This window comes from Aplysia californica, unplaced genomic scaffold (assembly GCF_000002075.1).
Source record: "Aplysia californica isolate F4 #8 unplaced genomic scaffold, AplCal3.0 scaffold01284, whole genome shotgun sequence".
Classification (NCBI taxonomy): domain Eukaryota; kingdom Metazoa; phylum Mollusca; class Gastropoda; order Aplysiida; family Aplysiidae; genus Aplysia; species Aplysia californica.
In genome coordinates this window covers 8,316-34,912 of record NW_004798554.1, presented here as the reverse complement: position 1 = coordinate 34,912, position 26,597 = coordinate 8,316, and the positions used below count along the sequence as shown (strand labels likewise).

At 40.5% G+C, this 26,597-nt stretch overlaps 1 protein-coding gene across 1 annotated transcript in view; it reads left to right on the top strand.

Annotated features, from left to right (window-relative positions):
- Positions 1–18,508, top strand: part of LOC101845820 (insulin-degrading enzyme) — a gene marked incomplete in the record, with an annotated part of 40,213 nt that extends 21,705 nt beyond the window's left edge. Inside the window, 17 exon segments of the mRNA XM_035973484.1 lie at positions 48–67; positions 491–593; positions 2,043–2,138; positions 2,494–2,520; positions 2,962–3,044; positions 4,025–4,169; positions 5,623–5,733; positions 6,313–6,433; positions 8,490–8,581; positions 9,474–9,585; positions 10,678–10,796; positions 11,665–11,713; positions 12,813–12,937; positions 14,143–14,290; positions 15,112–15,173; positions 16,512–16,691; positions 18,023–18,508. Of these exon segments, the coding sequence (XP_035829377.1) occupies positions 48–67; positions 491–593; positions 2,043–2,138; positions 2,494–2,520; positions 2,962–3,044; positions 4,025–4,169; positions 5,623–5,733; positions 6,313–6,433; positions 8,490–8,581; positions 9,474–9,585; positions 10,678–10,796; positions 11,665–11,713; positions 12,813–12,937; positions 14,143–14,290; positions 15,112–15,173; positions 16,512–16,691; positions 18,023–18,124 (1,695 nt within the window).
- Positions 18,509–26,597: the final 8,089 nt, after the last annotated feature.

The following is a 26,597-nucleotide window of genomic DNA, read 5'->3' as shown; positions in this document are numbered from 1 at the left end:
GGGGGTGAATGAACGCTTGGGGATGGGGGGTGTAAAACATTTACAAGCTAGTGCCCAGCAACATGAGGTATGGACTGAGAAGGGAACTATTATTATTTTGGTATTAATGTTATCATTATCGTTATTTTACTATAGTCACTATTGTTATTATTATTAACACTGTTGTTGCTATTGCAATCTTTTACTATCATTATCATCTTCATTGTTAAGTATATCATCTTCATTGTTACAGTGAATGGGTGGTTGGCGGGTGCTCTGATGTGGTTTGCTCCTTCTTTCCCATCAAACATCTATCGTCCTTATCTACTCTTCTTCTTTTTTATGTTTGTTACTCTTGTAACACCTCTAATCTTCTGACACTCATAGGACCTTATGCAGTTGCGCCATAAAACTTCTTCTAAAACAAAAAACCATACTAAAACTAAAACTGTTGTCATTATCATGTCTGTTTATTTGTATTGTCATCATCGTCGTTGTGGTTGTCGTTTAGGGTGACGATCGTGTCCAAGAAGTACCAGGGTCAGACAGACCAGACGGAGCAGTGGTACGGCACGCAGTACTCCGTCGCCAAGTTCTCAGCTGAACAGCTGCAGGTCAGAGGAAGGATGTTATGTTTGGGATGTCGCTACCTTAGAAGTACAAAAGTTCTATCTGACATGGTTCATGATAGCCCACGCCAGTCGGCAAGGCACCGGATGATGATCTGACACTTTTGGTCATTCTGAGTTAATATGACCATGAGGCCAGAAACTAAATGTGATGCAGCATGGTGGGATCAGGCTCTCGTCAATTTTGGGGCATGTAGAGTTATTGTTATCATCTTAAAGCTTGTTCACTTGTCTTTATTTGGATGTAAAAAATATCCATTTGTCTTGGATACTAGTCGAGATTTTTGCGAAAGAAGGAGGTGGGGATCATCTGTTTTCAGAGGTAAAGTAAGTGAGAAAATGGCCACCAAAGAATAGTTATTTCCTTAGCTTAAGAGTCCGTGGTAACTGAAAATTTACGTTTTTTGTGCCTTTAATCGTTTTTTTAGAAAAATCCACACAGAAATGAGTACTTTAACTTTAATGGGCATGAAAAGTGTTGAGCATACGAACAAAAATGTGATAAAAATTCACAAACCTGGGGAAAAATGCAAGTTTCTTCACTTCGATTATTTTGATAAGAGGCTGATTCCACTACGCTGCCTCACAAATGTTCTTTCTGCTCTAACAAATTCTTAAGATTATTCGGATTCATTCTCAAGATATTCAAAGAATTGTATTTGAAAATCCTTGACATGATGTGAAACTCTAAATCTTTTACGTCAAATTTGTCAAAACTAGGTACTGTGCAGACAGAGCATTGTCATTCTGAGTTAACGATGTGGGGAGGAAGAGAGGTGGAGGATACTAGTTTGTTTCACTTATTAAAAAAAAAATTACTTCTCTTTTGAAGAGTGGATTTTTTACTCTTGTTTTCCACGTGGGGTAAAGAGCATGGAGTGCGGAAAGGTGGAGGGTGGAGGGGAATGGAGGGGGTACATAGTTGTTGTTGTTTTCAAATCCCTTTAGCTGCGAGCATTTCGCTCTTGGCAGCGCAATGCCTCCCTCAAGTAACCACATGTCCCTGTCATCTGGTCAGCGCCAGAGGGGGTACATACTTAACTATTTTTTCCTGCACTCCTATCCTGTCTTGCTGATAGAATCTTGGTCTTGTTGGGTCTCTCATTTTGTTATTACTCATGGTCTGTGTCTGTTTTAATGACGAATAATATTGGGTTTTTTTATAAAGCTATATTCACATATACTATGAAGAAAATATATCCTTTTTTTACTGCACCATTATGTTGTTTACCATTAATTGCTATAGTAGTTCCATTTTTGAAGGAAGATTTATTTCCTTTGAGATAAGTAAAACAAACATTAGTTTTGGGGAAGGCTTTTTTCATTGTCAAGAAATAATTGATCTATTCATTCTGTTAAAAATAAATTTTTTTCTTTTCATATGACATAAAATATGCAGCTCATTTCTTTGTTTTGTTTTTCTTTCTTCTCCAGAAATGGACTGATTGTGGCTTCCACGAGAACCTGCGGCTCCCAATGAAGAACGAGTTCATACCCACCAACTTTGACTTGGTGGACAGAGAAACGGAGGTAAATATAGGAAGGCAGTGTTGTGGGACATTGTAGATGTGTGCGAGAGGGAGGGAAGGGGAAGGGAGGGATGGAGGAGAAGGGAAGGAGGGAAGAGTAGGTGAATGAGAATGAGAGAAGCCAGAGAGGATGGTGAGGCTGAGAAAGGGGGGGGGGTGGCGGGGAGAGAAAAGAGAGAGGCAGGAGAAGAGGGAGGGAGAGAGAGAGAAAGAGAAAGAGTTTATATACCATGTGAAAGTTTTCATTGTATTGTGATTTTTGTATTTTAATTCAATTAATCTTAAGCCCATAACAAAACCAGTTCTAATAAAAGCGTCTCATTTGGACTGTAAATTTTCCTGTTCCTTTGTTTCAGGCACCGATTCTGCCCGAGATGATCAAGGTAAGACACAAGGTTTTGTTGACGATTGTTTGTCACGTGCTTGTATATGTCAGTGTGCCAGGTAACTTTGCCCAAAGCTCCGATGCTTTTGAAAATATTTATTGTGCTTGTGAACTCAACAGTTTCTGAAGTTAGTTATTATTACCTGTCAAGTAATTCAGAAAGAGGTGATCTGTCTTCCTTTGAGATGAAACTAAACTTGGCTTGCGCTGGCAAAAAAGTTCATCCTTGAAAGGTATATTCTTACAAGAGACAGTGCGTTACATCCATATGAGAACACTAAGAATGTGAAGGTGAAGAGCCATACTTTCTGAGCAGTGTTTGTGCTATAGTGGTTAAGCTCTTTACCTGTCCATGCAGAGCACATTTTATGTTTTGTTTTGTTTTTAAACTGTGAGAGGCTTGCAGAATTCTCCCATGCGGGCTATGATTTATTTCCAGAACACACCCTTGAGTCGACTCTGGTACAAGCAAGATGACCGCTTCCTGAAGCCCAAGGCTTGCCTGAACCTAGACTTTATCAGGTCAGTTTGCTTTGCTTGAGTTCAAAAGAATCATGTGGGCACATTTTGCTTCTTTAGTTCAGAGGAACATTAAGATAGATATACAAAGGCAATGGACACACATCAAAGAAGGAACTAATAGTAATGCCCTCTTCTCACCTTCAACAAAAGATGAGCTGTGTTACTCGATAAATTTGGATGACTCATCTTTTTAGAAGGGATGGGGGCTGCTGATGAGTGGTTGGTGAAAGCAAGTTTCTCACAGAAATGTCTGGCAACTTCTGTTGCTAATGTTGTAATGGGAGAGGTAACTATGCATTATCGTGGAGGGGTGAGTGCTGAAGCCAGTGGCATGATGATGAATCTGTGGAATAAGAGATGTGTGGTATTGTGTACTCGCTAATGTGTAATAGGTTTGGACATCGGGAATCTGTCTTGGCTTTCTGTTTTTCCTCATCATGTACTCCTGGAGGCCTTATCTACTGAGGAATATCTTGCAGATTTGTAACATTTTTGCAGCAGGGTGCAGTACGTTTGGGTTTTTCTAATTTGTAACATTTTCGTTGCAGGGTGTAGTATGTTTGATGGAGTTTTCTAATTTGTAACATTTGTGCCACACAGTGCAGTATGTTTGGCTTTTTCTAAAAAATATTCTGTAGAAACCCCAGATAAAGACTGGAGCAAAATGTTTTTTTATTTGTACTTCTTCTCATCTAAAAACTGACAACTCCATCCTCCCCTCCCCCTTACTAATGATTTGGACATTGCGTTGACCTCACTTAACAATAATCTGTTAACATGTACACCTAGGGCGAGACAGGCTTTTTGGCTTTTTTTTTTCTATTTGAAAGCTCTTTTTTTTTTTTAAATGTCATGACTTTCCTTTAAAAAAATGTTTAATCATTGAACTTTGTTTGCAGCTTGTTTGATAAATTTATCTATTTATCTAGAATGTGTGGAATCCATCTTTTTTTGGGTTTTTTTCTTCCTCATCTCTGCAGTCCAATCGCCTACATGGACCCTCTCCACACCAACCTGAACGCACTGTTCACCCAGCTGTTTGACGACGCACTCACTGAGTACTCGTACATGGCCGACATCGCAGGCCTCAAGTATAACCTGGACAGCTCTATATATGGCCTCACGGTACGTTTGCCACGCTTGCTGGTCAAGGCTGTGGATGCTATCATGCTGTCTCACTGTATTATTTGTCAAACTGTGGGTGTTATCTCGCTGTCTCACTGAGCTATTTGTCAAACTGTGGATATTATCATGCTGTCTCACTGTATTATTTGTCAAACTGTGGGTGTTATCTCGCTGTCTCACTGAGCTATTTGTCAAACTGTGGATATTATCATGCTGTCTCACTGTACTATTTGTCAAACTGTGGATGTTATCACACTAACTTGCTGTGCTATTTGTCAAACTGTGGATGTTATCACTCTAACTTGCTGTGCTATTTGTCAAACTGGATGTTATCATGCTGTCTCACTGTACTATTTGTCAAACTGTGGATGTTATCATGCTGGCTCACTGTACTATTTGTCGAACTGTTGATGTTATCACTCTGTCTCACAGTACTATTTGTCAACGATGTGGTTTGCTGTGTATGAGATTTTACTGTATGTATATATACCCTACAACGTCTGTCTGTCCTTGTCTCCCACTCAACGTGTGTCTCTGTCTATCCCTGTCTCCCACTCCAACATCTGAGCAGTGCTACTGACTGAAGTTGTCTTTAGGCTATTCCCAAAGGGGGGATATTAACATGTTCTTATGCACAGTAGAATTGTAAATGGACTGATTTATCAATGTCATGCTCATACTGTGCCGAAACAACATAGGGGGAACTGCTGCTTTTTCTTTCCTTATCCGTACCATTGTCATTTTTTTCCTCTACTTCTTTTGTATGTTTGTCTGTCTTGTGAACTGCTATTTCCGGGGTGCCTTGATAGTCAAAGCAGACTTTGTGTGCTGTTGAGGCTAGAGAGGTGAGCAGAGTAAGCCTGATTTCCCCGTTTGGACTTCCCCTTGGCGCTCATATGACGGTATGCAGTTGCGAGCGCCGTAAATCCTTACTAAGTGGGTGGTTGGCAGGTGCTCTGGTGTGGTCTGCTTCTTCTTTCCTATGAAACATCCATCGTCCTTGTCTCTCCTCCTTTTTTAGTATCTGTCTGTCTGTCTGTCTGTCTGTCTGTATGGGTGGTTGGCGTGTGCCCTGGTGTGGTTTGCTTCTTCTTTCCTATTGAACATCTATTGTCCTTATCTTTCCTCCTCCTTTTTTGTGTTTGTTACTCTCTTGTATCACTTCTAATCTTCGGCACTTATATGACCTTATTGTGTTGCAAGTGCCGTAAAACTCTTACTAAAAAAAATAAATTTTTTAGTGTATTTTTGTTACTTCTTGTAACGCCTCTAATCTTCTGGCGCTCACATGACCTTATGCAATTGCGAGCGCCATAATACTTCTACTAAAACAAACAAAACCTGAACCTTACTAAAATAAACTAACATCTGTCTGTCCCTGTCTCCCTCTACAACATCTGTCTTTGTCTCTGTCTCCCACTCACCTCTCTATCTGTCCCTTTCTGTTCCCCAGCTGACGGTGAAGGGCTACAACGACAAGCTCACCACTCTGCTGCTGAAACTGGTGGAGAAGATGACACAGTTCAAAGTGAACCCCCAGAGGCTGGCTATTTTCAAGGAGATGGTGAGTCCGCACCTGGGGTTTTAAAGCTATTTATAGTTATTTTACGTTTCGATTTTGTTGTTGTTATTATTGATCCAGACGTTTCGATTACATATCACAGACTTCATTTTGTCGTGGGACTGAGTGCTGAATGGTATGGTGAAATTATTTAATGTCACTCTTCTTGTCTGGAGCTCCTGGGGCTGGGTGGTGAGTGGGCACGGGGCTCACAATAACTGCAAACATTGATCAGTGACAGGACATTTAGGTGCATGGTTACTGGGATGTTTCTTTGAGCAAGATGCGATAACCCTAGCTCAAGAACAAGGGTTGGCGCAGCGGTGGCCAGAAATGTCATGTCTGTAAGATTCTCTGTGTTGTGGGATACGTGATACTGGCTGCTATATGGCATTGACTGGACTGTTGAATGTATACTTTGTAAATGCCATTGTAAAACAAATTTCCTCACGGTGATTGATAAAAGTAGCATTTTATTTTTTAAAAATTAGTCTAGTTTTTTTTTCTTGAGAAGGTGAAGCATCTTATGAGTAATAGGAGTCAATTTGTGAACATGTTTCTTGTTTTGTTTTTTTACCCCAGCACGGACGCAACCTGAAGAACTTCCAGGCGGAACAGCCGCACCAGCACGCTATCTTCTACACCAACATGCTCACCTCCGAGGTTCTCTGGACAAAGGACGAGTTGCTGCTAGCTCTGGAAGGTGAGGTGGTCGACCATTGTGGCACAGTTGATCGGAAACTTGGTCCGTACGTGAAAGTGCAGGATGGCCAGGAGACTGTTTTGGTCCATTCTTCCCTGTCAAATACCCTACCACTGACTTAGTTGTCACGAATTGTTTTGATTGTCTTACAGGTCTTCTATTCTGGGTTGCTCCTTTTTCTACTTGTCAGTGTCCCTGTTACGTTTGCCGGAGTCTGGGAAAATTCGCCCCCACCCCAATAATGACATCCCTGATTTGGTGTAGAAAGCAGAAGCTAGCTAACAGTCCTTGTGGAAATCTTCTACTTTGAACCTTTTGAGCCCTTGCCACCGGAACACCAGTGGCGTGTAAAACTGCCCGTATGCCTAGCCACCTGTATACCAGTGAGCGAGACCTTGTCCTCAAACCGGCCCTTTTCTGCAGCCTTTCTACTGCTACTCCTTCGCTTCTTCGTACTGCTGTCTTTCAGCCACACCCCTGATCTTCTGGTAGGAAAGATCTACACCTAGCCTTCTCGGACAAGGGCGAAAAATCTCGGAGGGCCCGTGTGCAAGTTGCGCACGTTAAAGATCCCTTGGTGGTCTAAAATCGATAAGAGTAGGCTTCGGCCGCCACCCGGGCAAAATTCAAAATTTCCTACCAACTGAAAATATTAGGTGTGTCCCGCGCGCTCATATGACCTATGCAGTTGCGAGCGCCGTAAAACACTTAACAAAAACAAAAACCGGCCCTCCTGAGACAAAACACGCACGGAAACAGTGTTTTCTACACAGGCATTATTGATTATTTTGGAGATGTTTCTGAGGCAGATGCTCGTAATGACGAGGACTACCCTGAGTGGGATATGGAATGTGATTCTGATCCCCCCGGGGCAGTGCCACTGACTGTATTGTCTTTAGGCCATTCCCAAAGGGGGGACATTTCTCGTTCAAGCACAGTAGAATTGTAAATGGGCTGATTCATGTCACGCTCATAACTGTGCCTGATCTACAATAGGGAACTGCTGCTTTTTCTTTCCTAAGCCTTCCTATTGTCATTTTCCTCTACTTCTTTTGTATGTTTGTCACTCTTGTGACCTGCTATTTCCGGGTGCCTTGATAGTTGAAGCAGACCTTGTGCTGTTGAAGCTAGAGAGGTGAGCAGAGTAAGTCTGATTCCCTGTAAAGACTTCTCTGTTGACACCCACTCCTGGCGCTCATATGACCTTGTGCAGTTGTGAGCGCCGTAAAACCCTCTACTATAATAATAATATGTGATTCTGACTATGATATGAATGAAGGCGTGAATCTCTCAGAGGAGGTCAGGCAGAGGGCACGGTAGCCTCAGGAGGTCAGAGCTCAAAGGTTAACTCATTGCTGACAACCTACGAGAGTACTCATATCCGGGCAGCCATCTGACTATGAGAAAATCCGAATCCCTCTTTGTTTCTATAAAACTTTCTCCAGTCCACTATTTCCAAGTTTTTAAATCTACTGTAGGGTATCCTTTCTTGCATTTCCGTAAGCTTATTGTCCGCTAATTTTGTAGCTGTTTGGAGGGGAAGTTATTTCAGTTTTGGTGTGGCTGGAGGCAGCCCAGGTAGGTGTATTCTGCTTACTTTTTAGTGCATGCCTCTTTTTCTGAAATACTGCTGTATTGGCTGGGACTGGGGTTAGGGAGTGCACAAAAAAGGCTGGGGCTGGAAGGGTTAAGGGCAACCAGGGATGTCTGGGTACATTGGAGCTGAAAAACGGAGAAACATGAAATCCACACAAAAATGTGTTTTTAAATGGACATAAAAGGTGTTGAACCAAAAAATAAAAAATTAGACAAAAATTGACCTTCACCCCTATGTCTTGGATTTCATTATTTTGACAAGCGCCTGATTCGGTGACAATGCCTCACATTTTACTGTTACTTGTTCTGTGGCAGGAGAACTTGTGCTATCTTGAAAGCATTCTGTTATGTTTTAAAAAAGTTCGAAAATGTGTTACAGTGCGCAAGTATAAGGCATCGGGCAGTGGCCACGGAGCTGTCAATTTTGTGAAATTCTAAACGGCTCCAACTTTTGTTTCAGAGGTGACTGTGGAAAAGTTGCAAGCCTTCATCTCCGACCTGCTGTCCAAGATGTACATAGAGGGTCTCATCTATGGGAACGTCACCAAATCAGTAAGCATTTAGAATCTATTTATCATTAAAGTCCTCGTTACTACCGTCTGTTTTTCGTTTTCCTTGCACTAAATGATCATTATTGTGTCGATGTGCTTCTCTTTACTCAAACAAGCTGGTTGAACATTTTGTTGTTCAAGTTGAATGTTATAAAGGTATATTATATAATATATGTGATAGCTTACTGGTCACAAACCTTTTTACTGACAGTTTAGTCTCTCCGTCTCTGCTCCTTCTTTACTAATTTTCTGTGTTATCTGTCTGTCCATCTTGCTCTGAATAGCAGTTGTGTGGATGTGATTCTCTTTACTTTTGCTAAACTTCGTTTCTATCATACAGCTGCCTTCCTTATCTCTCCTCCTTTTCTTTGTATGTTACTCTCTAGTAACACCTCTTATCTTTGGCTCTTTGGCTCTTTTATGACCTAGTTGTGTTGCAAGTGCTGTAAAACTCTTACTAAAGCTAAAAAAGAACACAACCTCCTGCGTTTGTCTATGTGTGTGTGTGTGTGTCTCCCGCAATCCCTGGAGATGCTGTCTCAAGTGAGGGAAATGTTGTATATATGTGCGTGTGTGTCTATGTGTGTGTTTATGTGTATATTTGTGTGTCTATGTATGTGTTTATGTGTGTGTCTATGTGTGTGTCTATGTGTGTGTCTATCTGTGTGTCTATGTGTGTGTTTATGTGTATATGTCTGTGTCTATGTATGTGTTTATGTGTGTGTGTCTACATGTGTTTGTCTACAAGTGTTTGTCTATGTCTCTAGCAATACCTGGAGATGCTGTTGTTTGTGTGTGTCTATTTGTATATGTATGTGTTTATGTGTCTATGCCTGTGTTTATTTGTGTTTCTATGTGTGTTAATGTGTATGTCTAACTGTCTGTGTCTCCAGCAATCCCTGGAGATGCTGTCTCAAGTAGAAGACATGCTGTGTGCCAACAGCCAGACCCGGCCGCTCCTGCCCTCGCAGCACCGCAAGCTCCGGGAGGTCCAGCTGCCCGACGGTCAGTCACTTTGTCTACAAGCTCACTTTAATAAGGATAATATGAATTGCATAAATAATGATAATATTTATAGTAATAATGATGATAATAGTAATGATAATAACAAGAACAACAACAATATTAATAATAATAATGATTACAATGATAATACTATAATGATATTTATAATAAAATCAATGATAATAGTAATAAATGATGATGTTGATAATGATAATAATATAATAATAGTAACAATAAAAATGATAATAGTAGGACTTTAAATAGCGCTTACATCCCATGCCGCTTTGTCATCTCGTCGTGTTGTGTTTCGTCTGGAGTTCTATACGCACAGGTGTGACTATATCTGTCCACTTCCTTTTCGAGTCTTAATCATTATTTTGCATGGGGTGTGATCTTCAGCTGTCTCCCCCCCCCCTCCCTCGGACAGTGCTGCTGACTGAAGTTGTGTTTAAAGGTCATTCCCAAAGGGGGGATATTAACATGTTCTTATGCACAGTAGAATTGTAAATTGGCTGATTTATCAATGTCATGCTCCTACTGTGCCGGAACAACATAGGGGGAACTGCTGCTTTTTCTTTCCTCTTCCTTACTATCGTCATTTTCCTCTACTTCTTTTGTATGTTTGTCATTCTCTTGTGAACTGCTATTTCCGGCGTCCTTGATAGTCAAAGCAGACTTTGTGCTGTTGAGGCCAGAGAGGTGAGCAGAGTAAGCCTGATTCCCTGTATGAACTTCTCTATTAACATCCATCCCTTGGCGCTCATATAACCTTAAATGCAGTTGCGAGCGCCGTAAAAACGACTAAAACTAGCCAAAAAATCTATACTTTCTTACTATGATAACACTGTAATTCAGTATCTATTAATTTATTTCCACTTTAGATGATCAGAACATTTGAAAGATGTATCAAGAATCATAGGAAATGCAGTCATTCGAAAAAAAAGTAATTTATGCATATTCTGTGATGTGTTAAGTTTTGGTAACTGACGGGACAGAAAAAATGTCTCATTTGACCTGTCAGTTACCTTGGAATAGCCCCTCCTTTTTTCATGCAACCAAATTACATAATTCTTGTTACATTTTCTCGTACAGGCTGCTACTTCCTTCACAAACAGAAGAACCATGTACACGAGAGCTCCAGCATTGAGGTCTACTACCAGTGCGGCCTGCAGAACACGGAAAATAACATGCTTCTAGAACTCTTCTGCCAGGTGAGATCTCTGGATAGGCTTGCCTTTCTTGGAGCTCCTTGTTTTTTTTCTATACGTGTTCCCCATGGCTGTTTCAGTGTCTGCAGGTGAAAGATGTGGGTTTGATTCCTGTTTCGGAAAGTTTTTTTTTATTGTTGATCTCTGTCTGTTTGCTCGGGTCATCATGTACCCCGCATCGATTTGGGTTAGCCCTGAAAACAGTTTAGAATCAGCCTCCCTCCGGATTGATTCAAATTCTGTCAATCATGGGCATTTTCTTCCAGTAGGGCTGTGTTAGTATTTTGCTGGTCTGCTAGCTTTTCTTACTGTTCTTTGCTGATGTGTTGGAACTTTTGTTACTGTTCTTTTGATGATGTGTTGGAACTTTTGTTACTGTTCTTTGATGATGTGTTGGAACTTTTGTTACTGTTCTTTGATGATGTGTTAGAACTTTTGTTACTGTTCTTTGCTGATGTGTTGGAACTTTTGTTACTGTTCTTTGCTGATGTGTTAGAACTTTTGTTACTGTTCTTTGATGATGTGTTAGAACTTTTGTTACTGTTCTTTGATGATGTGATAGAACTTTTGTTAATGCTCTTTGAAGTGTTGGAACTTTTGTTACTGCGTTTTGCTGATTTGCTAGCTTTTGTTATTGCTCTTTGCTGATGTGTTGGAGCTTTTGTTACTGCTCTTTGCTATTGTATTTTGCTACTGTTTTTGTGACCACTGACTCACACCAGTGGGTTTGTTCGGTTTCTTTGTGATCACTGTAGTAAGCCCAGAGTATGTAGAAGGTTATTTTTCATATTTACATTTTACAGTTATTCACATCTTACTGTTTGGAAATTTCTGTGTAAAGTGACCTTTGTGTGTTTTGCTGTGTTGTCAGGTGATCGGAGAGCCGTGTTTCAACATTCTGCGGACCCAAGAACAGCTGGGTGAGTATTTTGTGGTGCTCACAGTGGGGGCTAAGTGTGTCAGTCATTTCTGTCTTATACATTCATTGTGGGGGCCAAGTTTTTGTCTATCACTTCAGTCTTATACACGTGTTGTGGGGTCTGCTGCCTCTACTTTTGATCGGTTTTAAAAAAATCCTTTCTTTTCTCTGGTAAACTGATAGTTTCCTGTAAGAAACACGTAATGGAACAGGAGCCCAGAGAATATGATGCATGCTCAAGATTTCTAGTAAACTTATCTCAGTGAAGTTAATGTCATATTTCAAATTGTATGTTTTGTGATCTAGTTATGTCTGTGTGCAGGCTATATCACCTTCAGATAGTTGGTAACATGCATTTTTGTGTACTCAGTTAGTCAGTGACATGTGTTTGGGAGCAAACATAGAGAACGCCGATTTCAGAGACTTACTCTGTAAGTGCCGATAGGTATAAAAATTCCCTTATGATTTCCAGCTTGCCCCACGTAGAGTTGGCAGACTGCAGCCTCCATTTTTTAACAGTGAAAATGTGACTTCTTCTTAAGCTCACTCTTTGTTGTGAACTGTTTTCACTGTTATTAAGAATGGAGATGGGACAAGAAAGCACTGGGGCCGCATACTCTCAATGCCGTCTTGCTGTCGCCAACTGGAGTTCAGCGGTTTGCGTGACGTCTGCAAACTGGATTGGGGACAATTTTAAATGGTCATTTCAGAGCTGGTACTTCACGGTAGACAAAAACTAATTACTTTTTTAAAATCAGCGTTGTCAAATTAGGATGGCGTATGAGCAGAATTACATTTTAAGCAATATTTTAGGAATTTCGAGTTTTTTGTTAGCCCCAAATAAATGCTTCATAAATACCAGCTGTTTTGTGATGTAATTTTTTTCTTAGATCTAGATCTAGGCCTTAGGCGCCCTCTATGTGGAGTCAAGCAGACGCCTACTGGCTCCTGTTAGTGTCGATCTTCAGCCGCTTAAGTTTCGGCGTTCTCTATGTTATCGCCCTTTGTACAAGCGGAAGAAAAAAAATAAAAGTGTGCCATCACATAGTAACGTGTGTTTGTGTGCAGTCAGACAGACAGTAACATGTTTCTTTGTGCAGGTTACATCGTGTTCAGTGGCGTTCGGCGCTCCAAAGGCGTGCAGGGTCTGCGAGTCATTGTGCAGTCGTCGCGACCCCCGCAGTATGTGGAGGGCCGTATCGAGGCTTTTATACAGAATGTCCATGTGAGTGATGATACGCTGCATTTTGTCGTTGAAATAGATGTGCCAAAAACATGATAGCTGATATATAAAAAAAATAACCTATCAAATTTGCCTAAACCTTAGAGCTCTGCTGGTTCCCTTGATCGTATAGGACCTGTACACCTCGATTCCTTTTGGTTGACTTAAAGATTTATGCTACCGTAGATTGATACGTGCTACTGCATGTTCATACATACGTTTGGTTGACAGACATGTAAAGGTTCGGTCTATTATGTTAAGACTGTCATACAGCTCGCTTTAGTTTTGATAGTGTGGGAAAGATCCAAGACATATGACTGACAAGACATGGCAGAAGGTTTCAGTTCCAGCCTGCCAGGCTTTCTTAATTACAAACTAGGAAAGTGTACATGATACATGCATGACAGGTCAGAAATTACAAGCTAGGAAAGTGTATATGATATGCATAACGAGTCGGAAACCTTATACTGAGGATGGCTTGTGGCTTGTGACTTATTTTGTAAGCACTGACCTACCATTGTCTGCGGACTGACTTTCCATTGTGTTTGTGTCTTAGGGTGTGAACACACAGAAATGATCTTGGTTCAGGTGTGGTTCAACATGGTGTAGAATTATGTGTGCTTCGTAAATATTTAATTTACAACATGGTGTAGAATTATGTGTGCTTCGTAAATATTTAATTTTGTGTGATGAGAAGATTGATAATTTGTGCTATGCCATTCTGTCAAGCTGCTGTATAGATGTGCTCTCTCTCTGATATAACCTACAAAACAGACTGGGTGGGGGGGGGGGGTCTTCGATTGTTCCTCCCACAATGAGGTGGGACCTGTGGTAGAATTACAAGACGATAACCTGTTTTTGGGTGGAATCAAAATAAAATCCATTTTGTTTTCTTTTCTCTTTTTTTCTTCTTTTTTTTTGTATTGCTAAGTGTGATCAATTCAATCATATTTTGTTTTGGAGGGGTTATTTATTCTTCTTGTTTTGTTTTTTTTCATTGCTGAGTGGGATCAATAAAGTCATTTTGTATTAAATCTTTTCTTCTTTTTAAAATATTTATATACAATTTTTTTTTGGGTATTGCTGAGGAGGAGCAATAAAATCTTTTTTTTTTGGGTCTGTTCTATTGTATATATATAGATCTATATATTTTTATTTTTTAAAAATTATTTTCTTTGTGCTTGCGTGTGTGTGTGTGTGCGTGTCAGGACGTGATCCGCGACATGCCAGAGGAGGAGTTTGGCAAACACGTGTCGGCCCTGGCCACCAAGAGGCTGGAGAAGCCCAAGAAGCTGGTGCAGCAGAACAACAAGTACTGGACCGAGATCATCTCCAGCTTCTACAACTTTGACCGTGGTAAGGATTGACAGGAGGTCATGTTGTGGGTGGTTGGCGGGTGCTTTCAGCCTCAGCCATTTTTGTGCACTCCCTAACCCCAGTCCCAGCCAATACAGCAGTATTTCAGAAAAAAAGGCATGCATTCTAAAAAGTGATGTAGTATCTTTGTAATGAGGTTTAGATACACAATGTTTAAAGATAAATGAACAAATTATTATGAAAATTAAAGTGTAATTAGGTTAGCTAATTTAGAAAAATGCTCAAATTCAGTATCCCCAAAACTGAGAATACAGGCTCTTGGGACGGTGGGAGGTACAAGCACTGCTGAAAATATACGCGTTTAGGGCTGGAAGGGTTAATCTGCTGAATTTGAGACATGCCACATTGGAACTTTTTTCTATTTGACTTTCCGTAACTTTTTTCTATTTGACTTTCCGTTTCTAGAAAGTCAATAATTAAAGCAAAGCTCATTCTTCAGTCAGTAAGTAATTAACTTTTGTTGGTGTACGAAGTATTATGTCAAAATAGAACTTAACTTCAGGATTAACGGACCTGTGTGCTTTGAAGTTGGCACTGGTTTAACCCCCCCCCCCCCCCCCCCAGTTCTTTTGTTAATTGAAACTGGCTGACAAAGTTTATTGGGGGGGGTCTTGGGGGTTGCCTTTGAGCCTGATGTGGCCAGAGGTTTGCCAGCTGAGTGGCCTTGGGGTGCTGGTACAAACATTTTCCTCTTGATTCCTAAGGAATATATATTATATACTATATGCAGGCATAATGTGTGAAGAGTATTTATTTTTTGTAAGTACTTGAATTTTATTTCTTTTTTTGTTCTTTTCCAGATATTGTAGAGGTGGCTTTTCTGAGGACTCTGAAAAAGGATGATTTGTACAGGTTTTACAAGGTTAGTTTCCTGCAGTCTATTTATTAAACTTTTCAATGGTTTGGAGAGAGTAATGCAGGTTTTAAGAGGCTGCTTCTTTCTTAGTGTCGTGCTCAAGATATAGTTGAGCACAACTGACACAAACACAGAAACCCCCCCGGGGCGGTGCCAGTGACTGAAGTGTCTTTTGGCCATTCCCAAAGGGGGGACATTTCTCGTTCTTGTGCACAGTAGAATTGTAAATAGGCTAATTCAACAATGTCATACATGCTCATAACTGTGCCTGAACTACAACAGGGAACTACTGCTTTTTCTTTCGTAATCCTTACTATCGTCGTTTTCCTCTACTTTTTAAAAATGTTTGTCACACTCTTGTGACCTGCTATTTCCGGGGTGCCTTGAAAGTCGAAGCAGACCTTGTGCTGTTGAAGCTAGAGAGGTGAGCAGAGTAAGTCCCGACTCCCTGTAAAGACTTCTCTATTGCGAGCGGCGTAAAACCTGTATTGAAAAAAAAAAGAAAACAGTAACTCTCTTTCTTCTATTTTGTGTTTGTTGCTCTCTTGCAACGCCTCTAATCTTCGGCACTTATATGACCTTATTTATTGTGTTGCAAGTGCCTTAAAATCTTCCTAAAACTAAACAAACACATAAAACTCAAATTCATAGATAGCTCGTACAAATTGTTATTCCTTGAGTGACATCTGTAATTTTTCGTTATTGGTTAACCCAAGCTATGGATGTATCGAAAACATTTGTCAATCCCCGACGTATTTGAGTTCTTCATGCCCGATTGTGCTCTTAAAGTATGGGTCTGATGCCTCTTTACACACAGTCAGGAGAAGTTCATTTTACTCTTTCATGACTGGCTAAACATCCATAGATTGATGGCTGAGTGCAAGACTCTTGACATATACCGAAATAAACTCACCCTGTGACTAGGGTTAATTAAGATGGATAATTGTGACTGTACCTACAAATAACCTCACCCCGTGACTAGGGTTAATTGAGATGGATAATTCTGACTGTACCTACAAATAAATGCACCCCATGACAAGGGGTAAGACAGACAGTTGTGACTACCTACAAATAAACTCACCCCGTTGGGGTTAAGATAGATAATTGTGACTGTACCTACAAATAAATGCCCCTCGTTAAGAGGGACAATTGTGACTTTGCATACAAATAAAATCACCCCATGAATAGGATTGAGATGGACAATGCTGACTGTCCCTACAAATAAACTGACTCCGTGAATAGGGTTAAGATAGACAGTTGTGACTACCTTCAAACAAACTCACCCCGTTAAGATGGACAATTGTGACTGTACCTACAAATAACCCCACCCCGTGTTGCCCTCAGGAAAAGATCGCCCTGGATGCACCCAACAGACACAAGCTCTCCGTGCACGTGGTCTCTGACACGTCGGGCGGCGCCACTTCCAACGGTGGACGGGAGGCCGGGGAGCAGCAGTTGGACGTCGCTCAGGACGGGGACAACAAGGAGAAGGACGGCTTCTTGCCAGCACCAGTCCTACCTCTAGTAAGTGGTTTCATCACAATCATCATTGTCTTGCCTTTCTCACGTTGGGTGGGTGGTTGGCGGGTGCTCTGGTATGGTTTGCTTCTTCTTTCCTATCAAATGTCTATCGTCTTTATCTCCCATCCTTCTTTTTGTGTGTGTGTTACTCTCTTGTAACACCTCTGATCTTTGGCACTTAAATGACCTTATTGTGTTGCAAGTGCCGTAAAACTCTTACTAAAACTAAACTCTCACACTGGGTCAGGAAAGTGTGTATTTCAGCCGGAACGTGTTTGAGATGTCCGTGCCTGATTGTACATGTTTATCTCTGTTGTGTGTGTGTTTCAGACGACCATCATTTTAGATGTGTGTGAGATCTACGTGCACGATTGTACGTTTTTCTCTGCTGTGTGTGTATTTCAGCCTTAACATGCGTGAGATCTCCGTGCCTGACTATACATGGTTTTCTCTGTTGTGTGTGTGTTTCGGCCCACTGTGGTGACCAACGTGCGTGAGATCTTCATGCCTGATTGTACATGTTATTCTGTGCTGTGTGTGTATTTCAGCCGGAATGTGTTTGAGCTCTCCGTGCCTGATTGTACATGTTTTTCTTTGTTGTGTGTGTGTTTCAGCCGACTGTAGTAATGAACGTGCGTGAGATCTCCGTGCCTGATTGTACATGTTTTTCTGTGCTGTGTGTGTGTTTCAGCCGGAATGTGTTTGAGATCTCCGTGCCTGATTGTACATGTTTTTCTCTGTTGTGTGTGTGTTTCAGCCGACCATCATTTTAGATGTGTGTGAGATCTACGTGCATGATTGTACTTTTTTCTCTGTTGTGTGTGTATTTCAGCCGGAACGTGTTTGAGCTCTCCGTGCCTGATGGTATTTGTCTTTCTCTGTTGTGTGTGTGTTTCAGCCGACGTATGCGAGATCTCCCTGCCTGACTATACATGGTTTTCTCTGTTGTGTGTGTATTTCAGCCGACTGTCATGATGAATGTGCGTGAGATCTCCATGCCGATTATACATGTTTTTCTCTGTTGTGTTTGTGTTTCAGCCGACTGTCATGATGAATGTGCGTGAGATCTCCATGCCGATTATACATGTTTTTCTCTGTTGTGTGTGTGTTTCAGGCGGAATGTGTTTGAGCTCTCCGTGCCTGATGGTATATGTTTTTCTCTTTTGTGTGTGTGTTTCAGCCGACTGTGGTGACCAACGTGTGTGAGGTCTTGGTGCCCGACTATACATGTTCTTCACTGTTGTGTGTGTGTTTCAACCGATCGTGGTAATGAAAGTGTGTGAGATCTCCTTGCCTGATTGTACATGTTTTTCTCTGTTGTGTGTGTGTTTCAGCCGACGGTGGTGACAGACGTGATGGAGTTCAAGCGGGACCTGTGCCTGTACCCTCTGCCCAAGCCTTTCATCGACCTGACAAAGGCCAAAGCCAAACTGTGATAACCCCCCGCGTCTTTTGCTGTCCCCACCGAGAGGAATTTGTGGTCCAGATGTCGGGCTTACTCTCGGCAAATGTGGTAGCAGTAATGCACCAGTCAGATTGCATATCTGGAAGATTTTGTTGTCAAAAAGTTGTGTAACGTAATTTTTGTCTTTTTGCAATTAAATGAATATCTAGGGAAAGGAAACTCAAAGAAATATAACATTTGTCAGAGGGTAGTTCTGAAGACTTATATGAATCAAACCATTTGTCTGTGAATGTAGATTTAGAATTGTAGTGGTTTAGTTTTGGTAAAAGTTTTTAAGGCACTTCCAAAACAGATAGGTCATATAATGCTGAAGACTAGAGGTCTTATAGGAGAGTAACATACAAAAAAAGAAAAAGAAAGGGGAGACATACAGACGATAGAAAAGAAGGAGCAAACTACACCAGAGCACCTGCCAACCACCCACTGTGTGTGAGGGAATAGACGTTGTGGTCAGGTTTGGGGTGACAACATTCGATTCTGCAGGTTTGGTGTCATGTTGTGTAAGCACACAGATATGTATACCTATCTTATATATATATATGTATGTATACTTGCTGTTTCTCTTTTTAAAACTTGACCAGGGATTGGGGGAGCATTGCAGAATACTTGTCATTATTTTTTTGGACCAGGGTTGATCTTTGCATTTTACAGTACGGCATTGTCTGTCCTGTCAAAGCTTAATTACACTTGTATTATGATTAAATGTTATATGTACGTATATAAGATGGATCAGCAACTATGTGGATGTGTTTTTGCAATCCGTACTGGTACCTGATGTATTGGTTTGGCTCCTCACCTCACTGGCACAAGACGAGAGTCTAGAAATTCTCGTGTGGGGAAGTTTATCTTACTTCGGAGTGTGTCCATCTTTCTGTTGGGCAGACATATCCCACTCGGCTGGGATAGGCCCTGACAGGCAGTATTATAGCTGCCCGCTTATATGGTCGCTTTTGAGCGCAAGGGGGCTAACCCGAAAAATGCTGTTTTGAGAAAATCGAAGGTAAAGTTTTTGGACCCTTGTTCAGTTTACTTAAAAGACAAGGAGAGTTTTCTCTATTATAACCAAACACATGTACACACGAATGAAACAAAAATTCTCCTATAGGTAGGGCAATGCCCACTTATGGTGTAGGTCAAGATTTCTGAAACCCCCGAAATCTAGGTTAGCCCACTTGTCCTTAAAAGCGACCATGTAATGGAATGTGTGTTGATTTTGAATGTGCACGTTGCGTTGAGCAGGGTGTTAAACACCCACATTCAGTCGATGAACCCATCGTGAGAGAGCTACTGTGCCTGTACTCAGCGTACTTTTGCGGAGCTCCTTTCCTTGGAACGGGACTGGAACTACGGAAAGTGTGCGTACGTGTGTGTGTGTGCATAATTCCCAGAGCAATAATGGTCAGGATGTATCATCCTTCTTTACCTTCCGGTTGTTGGTTTTGTTGGTGTCGTGAAATGTTGAGTCATGTGAGAAGATACGGCGTACGTTTAAAGGGAAAAAGATACAACATACGTACGTATAAAGTGAAAAGATACATATACATACATTAATGTGAGAAGGTACAATGTATGCATAAAATCAAAAGGTACAACATAGGTATGTATAAAAATGAGAAGATACGACGTACGTTAAAGGTGTGAAAGTATGATGTACGTATTAAATGAAAAGATACACCGTACGTATAAAGTGAAAAGATGCCTTGTACGTATAAAGGGGAAAGATACGCCGAATGTATAAAGTGAGAGGATACGCCGTACGTCCGCTCAGTGCCATGTTGTTGACTGTTTTTCCTTCATATATCAGCAGCAGGGCTCTATGCTCAACAGTTTTAAAAAACACCAAAAAAAAACGAAATGTTCTTTTTTAATAGATGTTTTTTTTCTACAACTTTTAAAAACATTTTGTATTGCTGATTTCTTTTATAACTCTTTCTAATCCTTTTGATTCTTGGAGTTTTTAAAGGTATTATTTTCAGAGCTCTGGAGGGATGGGGTTTTTTTTCTCCTTTTTTTCCCATTTGTTCTTTTATTAGAATTAGAGAGGCTAGAAAAGGCAGAAAGTGAAAGATTTCTCCACTAATGAACAGGACTCTTTTTGTCTCTAAACTCAGGTTTTCAAGTACGTTTTTACCTCATTTCCTTTGGGGAAAAATGATGAAACTATGGCTTTGTAATGGATAACATGTATTCTTTTCGTTGTCATGAATATACCTTGCCTACTACTACCACTACGATAAGAAAATAGTCATAAGTTTTACTCGGCAAATCATTTTCACTCATTTTGCTTCTCTACTTAAGTGTTGTAGAGAATTGCATTAACAATGTACTGGTGTGATGCAGTTACTGCTGTCCAGAAGTAAAAAATTAAGTGTATTTAGCTGTGTTTTTTGGTATGACAATCCTGTTTTTATGAAGGATTTGCAATGAACCTGTTCAAAGATAACATAATAAAGCATTTTATTTTGTTTCTATCGCTTTGTTTTTCTGGATTATCCTGTTCTGATCTATTGTATTTGAAAAAAACATAGTCTTACAAACTTACACATGCTATGTTTCTAGGGATATTAGGTTTACTATGCAATAATTTTAAAAAGCATTTGCCCTCTTTGCCGGACATTGATGGTGTAATTGATATTCATATCATCACAAGGCATTCTCGTATCGTCACAAAGTATTCTCGTATTCGTCTCTGGGAAAATTAAAGCTGTTGATCTCTGATCCTCATTCTTTTTTATGCTCACTTTATTCCAGGTAACCTTTTTAGAACACAGGATATTCGAGAGTTGTGTCTTAAGATCTGCCACATGTTCTTTGTAGCTTTTATTTTTATGAGCTCCTTTGCTTGTGCATCTGGACCAGGGGGTGTGAATCTGTGTGCCACGTCTTCGACTGTTGAGAGTGGGAAGCTCATTCAGTAATTGTTTTGTTTGTTTTAGTAGAGGTTTTACAGCGCTCACAACTGCATAAGGTCATATGAGCGTCAATAATTCAGTAATTGACGCTCTCCTCGAATGAATGACTTTGGAGAGAAGGTGTTGGGCTTATGAATGCTTCTTGGAGTATGATGTCCTGTTGTCAGAAATAACACAGTGCAAGAATACAAGTAGGAAGAAATTGTCTTTAACATCTTCTTCTCCCTTAAATGATCTGAACAGTGGTGTCTGTGGTTTAATGTTATGTGCAGGCTTTTCGCCATTACTCAAGGAAGAAGTGAGTTTAATTTCTGCATGGGGACTTCTGTTTTATTGAGTGTCTGCGCTGTCTGGCCGGGATGCTGTATCTCCCCCCCCCACCCCCCCTTCTCAGCTCGGGTTAGCCCGGACGAGCAGGGTTGTAGCAGGCTGCTTCCTAATAATGATTAAAAAATGTTGTTGGGGCATAAAACATATATTGCAATTGACTGATCTGAGAAGGGCAGCAGTAGATGAGTCTTTTTGACGAACTGTGCAGCACAAAGTTTCATAGATGTATCACAAGTTTCTCCGCCCCCCCCCCCATTCAATTATTCCTGTGTGGTTGATTTTACCATAGTAGTATAGTAGTTGTGTTTTGGGCGGTATCGGTTCAAATGGTACAAATTTTAAATACCTCGGAATCCGTGGACCAAGCTTTATGACCAAAGTGATTTTGTTAACGTGCAAAGGTCTCTCTCTCTCTATAGATTGACTGCTTGGTGTAAGATTCCAGCATACTGTATTGTGAAAAATGATTTCTGTCGAGTGTTACACCCAACAGTGAATATGTAGGTTGCAGGCAGTATAATATACAGACAGGGTGTCAAAAAAGTCACGCACCATCCTGAAACACATTTATTGTTACAAATTGCAAATGCTCAAATTGAGCATCATTTTCATTATAATAAAACTCTCTACTCTCGGCAAAAAGCTGTTTTTAACTTTCCTTATTATAAATGGATGGATGTTGTGACGCTCAGTTGGGATTGCAAGTCTCATATCGTCAAGAGAGCGTGGACAGAGAGAAAAAAACAGATTTTTAGGATGGTGCGTGACTGTATATCAATTATATCATAACATCAGCCTTTGACATGTGTGCTACTTCAACTTTTACACTTATCCTCCACCAAGCCTAGGCAAGTATTTTTTATTCAAGTCGTGTTACTGTAATGTGATGATGAAGGGCAGCAAATTTTGCACATCCTCACCCGAAGGTCTGACCGATCTAGCTCATGAAGCATCTCCACAACACAAAAAAGTTTCATTCCGAGGCTCCTCGTGTTTTCTCACATTCTTTGATCATAGCTTTTCATATTAACAACTTCACTTTTTGCTGCTTGAAGGTACAGTGCAGCCTGTCAATAACGACCGTCGAGATGACGACATCCTGTGTTACAACATGGTGCCCAGGTCCCGTTTTTTTCTTAATCTTATATATATCATAAGTAACTTTTGGTTGCCTCTCTATAATAATGAGAACTCTCTATAGCGACATTTTTTTCTGGTCCCGACAATGTTGTTACAGAGAGGCTGCACTGTACCAACCTGCTGGTACTATTACAGTCTACGACGAAACTCTTCAGCTCCTAAAGTCAGCAGTTTTTCTACGAAAACTTTGTCACAGGAATAAATTAGGCAGCACCTGTTACTTACTCTCTTTCTGTAGTCAGACACTTCACAGTCTTCCTTGTCTTTTAAAAAAAAAAAAAAAAGATTTGCATGTATTATTATGAATATCTTTTTAAAATCAGCGTAACAAATTGTATGAAAAAAATATGACTAAATAATTTGTTGTGTGTTCTGTGCAGCACATGAATACCTCCCATGATATAGTATTATTGATATATGTGTGTGTATTCGTATTGTTCATTGCTCAGTTGATAGCATGCTGGACTGTGATGTGGCTGGTCCTGGTTTGAACCCTTATCTATCAGGGTTTTCTTGAGCTTTAGTTGGTTCAACGAATTTTCTCATCTGTGCAGCATGACATATATATCTTCAACGATCTAGTTATATCTGATGTCATTTGCAGTATCAAGTATAACATATTATATAGGCCTATCTCCAACAATCTAATGATATCAAGTATCACAATTTCGTGTGAATGCCAGAAAAAAAAATATCGCCCTTTAACCCTATCGGTTATTTGCTTTTTACTATCGTATCCATTAGACGTGGGGAACTCTGTGCAACCATTTTCCGAAGAGGAAATTTACTCTTTAATCTGATCCGTATGCTTTGCATAGCAGTCTGTCAGAATGATTTTTTGAGAAATACGGAAAGTTTCAAAGGGATCTTCGGACTAGATTTAGAAGTTTTCTCAAATGGGAAGAATACCACCCAGGGGGTGCAAAATGACCCCAGGGTGTACAGATAGGGTTAATGGGTCAAAATTTCCCTTGAACAAAGATAGGAATTGTCCAAGTATCTGCATACTAGATAGAAGTGGATAAGAGAAGTTAGTTGAGGTAGGTTTGACTGTAAGATGAAAATGTGTTTTTTGTTTTAAAAGTAAAAAGTCATCATGTGTGAAAGAATTGAGGAGAACACCAAACATTGAGAGACCTAGTGACTGGAGAGGCAGCACTGGTTAGACTTGCCTCCTGTTGATGTGACATCTTGATAGAAGTAATGCGTGTACCGGTAGGCCTACTACATTTCAACGCCTAGAGTAGCGGGAAAAAAGAATGTTTGTCGTTATGTCTTTTCCTCCTAATAAATCTGTACATGTATTCCAATTACAAAGTGGGAAGACGTGGTGTGACATCAAGCGACTAGCCCAGGATAGGGAAAGGTGGACAGTGTTTGTTCGTGGCCTATATTCTGATCCAGGGTGAGAAAAGCAATGATTATGATGATTCCAATTACCAGTGAGCGCTACTGAGGTACATTATAATTGTAGTTTACTGGGTACTTGTGGCATCGGTGGCCTAGTGGTTATAGGCTACCGGGCTCGTAGTCATGAGGTTACAGGTTCGAGGTTTGAGCCGCGGGCCTGAGGCTGTGTCCTTGGGAAAGGCACTTTACACAAATTTTCCACACTTCACCCAGGTGGGAATGGGTACCTGGCCATAGACAACGAAAGATCTATCTTGTCGGTATGTTAGTGTTTTAGCGCCTATAAATGGCTGCTTGCACTGTATGCTTCCCAGGTAATGGAGTTTGTTTCAGAATGCTCTCAGGTCTGCTGGGGTAATAGTGTAGATTGTGAAACGCACGCATAGAGCTTGCTGTTGAACGGGGATTTGCCCTATGCAAATGCTATCTATTATTATTATTATTATCATCATTACTTATTCTGCCTGTTCACTAGGGCTGGACAGGTACTGGTTCTCAGTACCACTGTTCACAATGAGCACTATTCTTAATAGACGGAGAATATGATTTTGTGATTTTCCCAAATATTCCTGATGATTCAGTGATTTTCATGTTGGCAAACAGTTAGTTGAGTTAGTTTTGACACATTGTGCTGATTTAGCTACTTAAGTTAGTCACTAGCTACACCAACTTCTTAGGTCAACACGAGATGCCATGAAATCAATTGGAGCTCCCGTTGAGGGAAGTATCATGCTCAGTCAGCTATAGGCTATACCATAACTTATAAGCTGACAAAATGCCTTTAAAAAAAAAATTCATAGCAGTTTGGAGAAAGGGAAATTTTTTTTATCAGTGTAACCATTGAAAAATAGCGTTCTTCTAATATTTGAATTCAAATTTATAGATTTTTTCACACAAGCGGGATAACTGATCAGGCTTTTGATTTAGCAAATAAGACATTTTGGCACTAAAATGAAAAAAAGCCGTTTTGTCAGCTTACGGTACGGCAGTAGCCTACATATAGGGCTTTGCTGCATAAGGCCTTGTGAGCTAAAGGACATTGCCATAGGACTTTGCTGCTGCATAAGGCCTTGTGAGCTGGGCTATAGGGCTTTACCATAGGACTTTGCTGCTGCATAAGGCCTTGTGAGCTAGGCTATAGGACTTTACGTCATAGGACTTTGCTGCTGCATAAGGTCTTGTGAGCTAGGCTATAGGGCTTTACCATAGGACTTTGCTGCTGCATAAGGAATAAGGCCTTGTAATCTATAGGCTAAAGGACTTTGCTGCCGCCTAAGGCTTTGTGGACCACAAGTTTATACACAGTTCGGCCCGGATAACTCAAACATGTCATCGGGGATTGACTAATTACAAAAAATATAGGTGTTCAACACATCCATAATTTGGGTCAACCGATGTAACGAAAAATTAAAAAGATGTTATCAGTGAGAGAAAGGCGAATTGTACAACGCCTAATCCGTGATTTTGAGTTTTCCGTGTTTATGTTATCTCCGCCTCACTGTATTTTGTTGGAGATTGTTTTAGTTTTACCCTTTTGCTGCCACCCAAGCTTGCTTTTACATACATTTCCATTTTATCTGGAGAGATGTTGGCTGACCAAGTGTCATATCATGTGTCTTGGGACTGGAAGGAAGTTTTAGTGGACCTGATATACTATATATATAAGTAGTATGAACTTTTATCATTTTCTTTTAATTGACTAATGCTAAGAATGGCCAGTTTGCTAAATGTGATCTCCTGATTAGGTACATTGTATTTGTTTGATGTTTGAAAAAGTTGTCAAGCGATGCAATCGTTTTGCTTCATGTATTCTCCTCAGTAGTCCTTTGTCAGTGTTCCCTACTCATATTACTATTCGTATTAGCCCAGAATATTATCATAACTTGTTTGAATGTCGGGGTTTTGAAAATACAAATTCTCTACAAAAGTTTGCTTGTGTGGTTACGTGTTGTCCACTCCTGCGGTATGTGTCGTCGCAGTTTTTCTTCCTGTGGTCGGTATCTTGAACTTGAAACGATCTTTGCTCCTCCTGCATCAGCTCTTTAACTTTAATGTGTGTGTGTGTCTGTGTCTTTGAGGAGATCAGATCTGTATAAATTAAACGTGTGTGTGTGTCTTTTGAGGAGATCCGGTCTGTATGAACATGTGTGTGTGTGTCTGTGTCAGTCAGATCTGTGTTGGCTTTGTCTGTCCTGTGTGTGCGTAATTATATATTGGCTGTGGGTAATTATTTTAGCGGTGCGAGTGCCTATATGTTTGTGCATGTTGCGTATTTGCATGGCATATATGTACCACAATGTGTGTGTACCATGTAGGCCTACCCATTGTTCTTCTCTCTGTGTGTGCCTAAAGTGAGCACACTATACCTGTGTGTGTGTGCCTAAAGTGAACCAGTTATTAGTTATTGTCTGTGTGTGTGTGTGCCTAAAGTGAGCACGCTATACATACCTGTGTGTGTGCCTAAAGTGAACCAGTTATTGTCTGTGTGTGTGTGTGTGTGCCTAAAAACTAAAGTGAGCCTGTATCTGTGTGTGTGCCTCAAGTGAGCCAGTTATCTGTGTGTGTGTGTGTGAATTCTTCAACAAATTTTCTACCCGTGTATAAGTATATCTCATCTTGATTCTGTTCATGTGTTGGTGTTGGGCAAGGTCT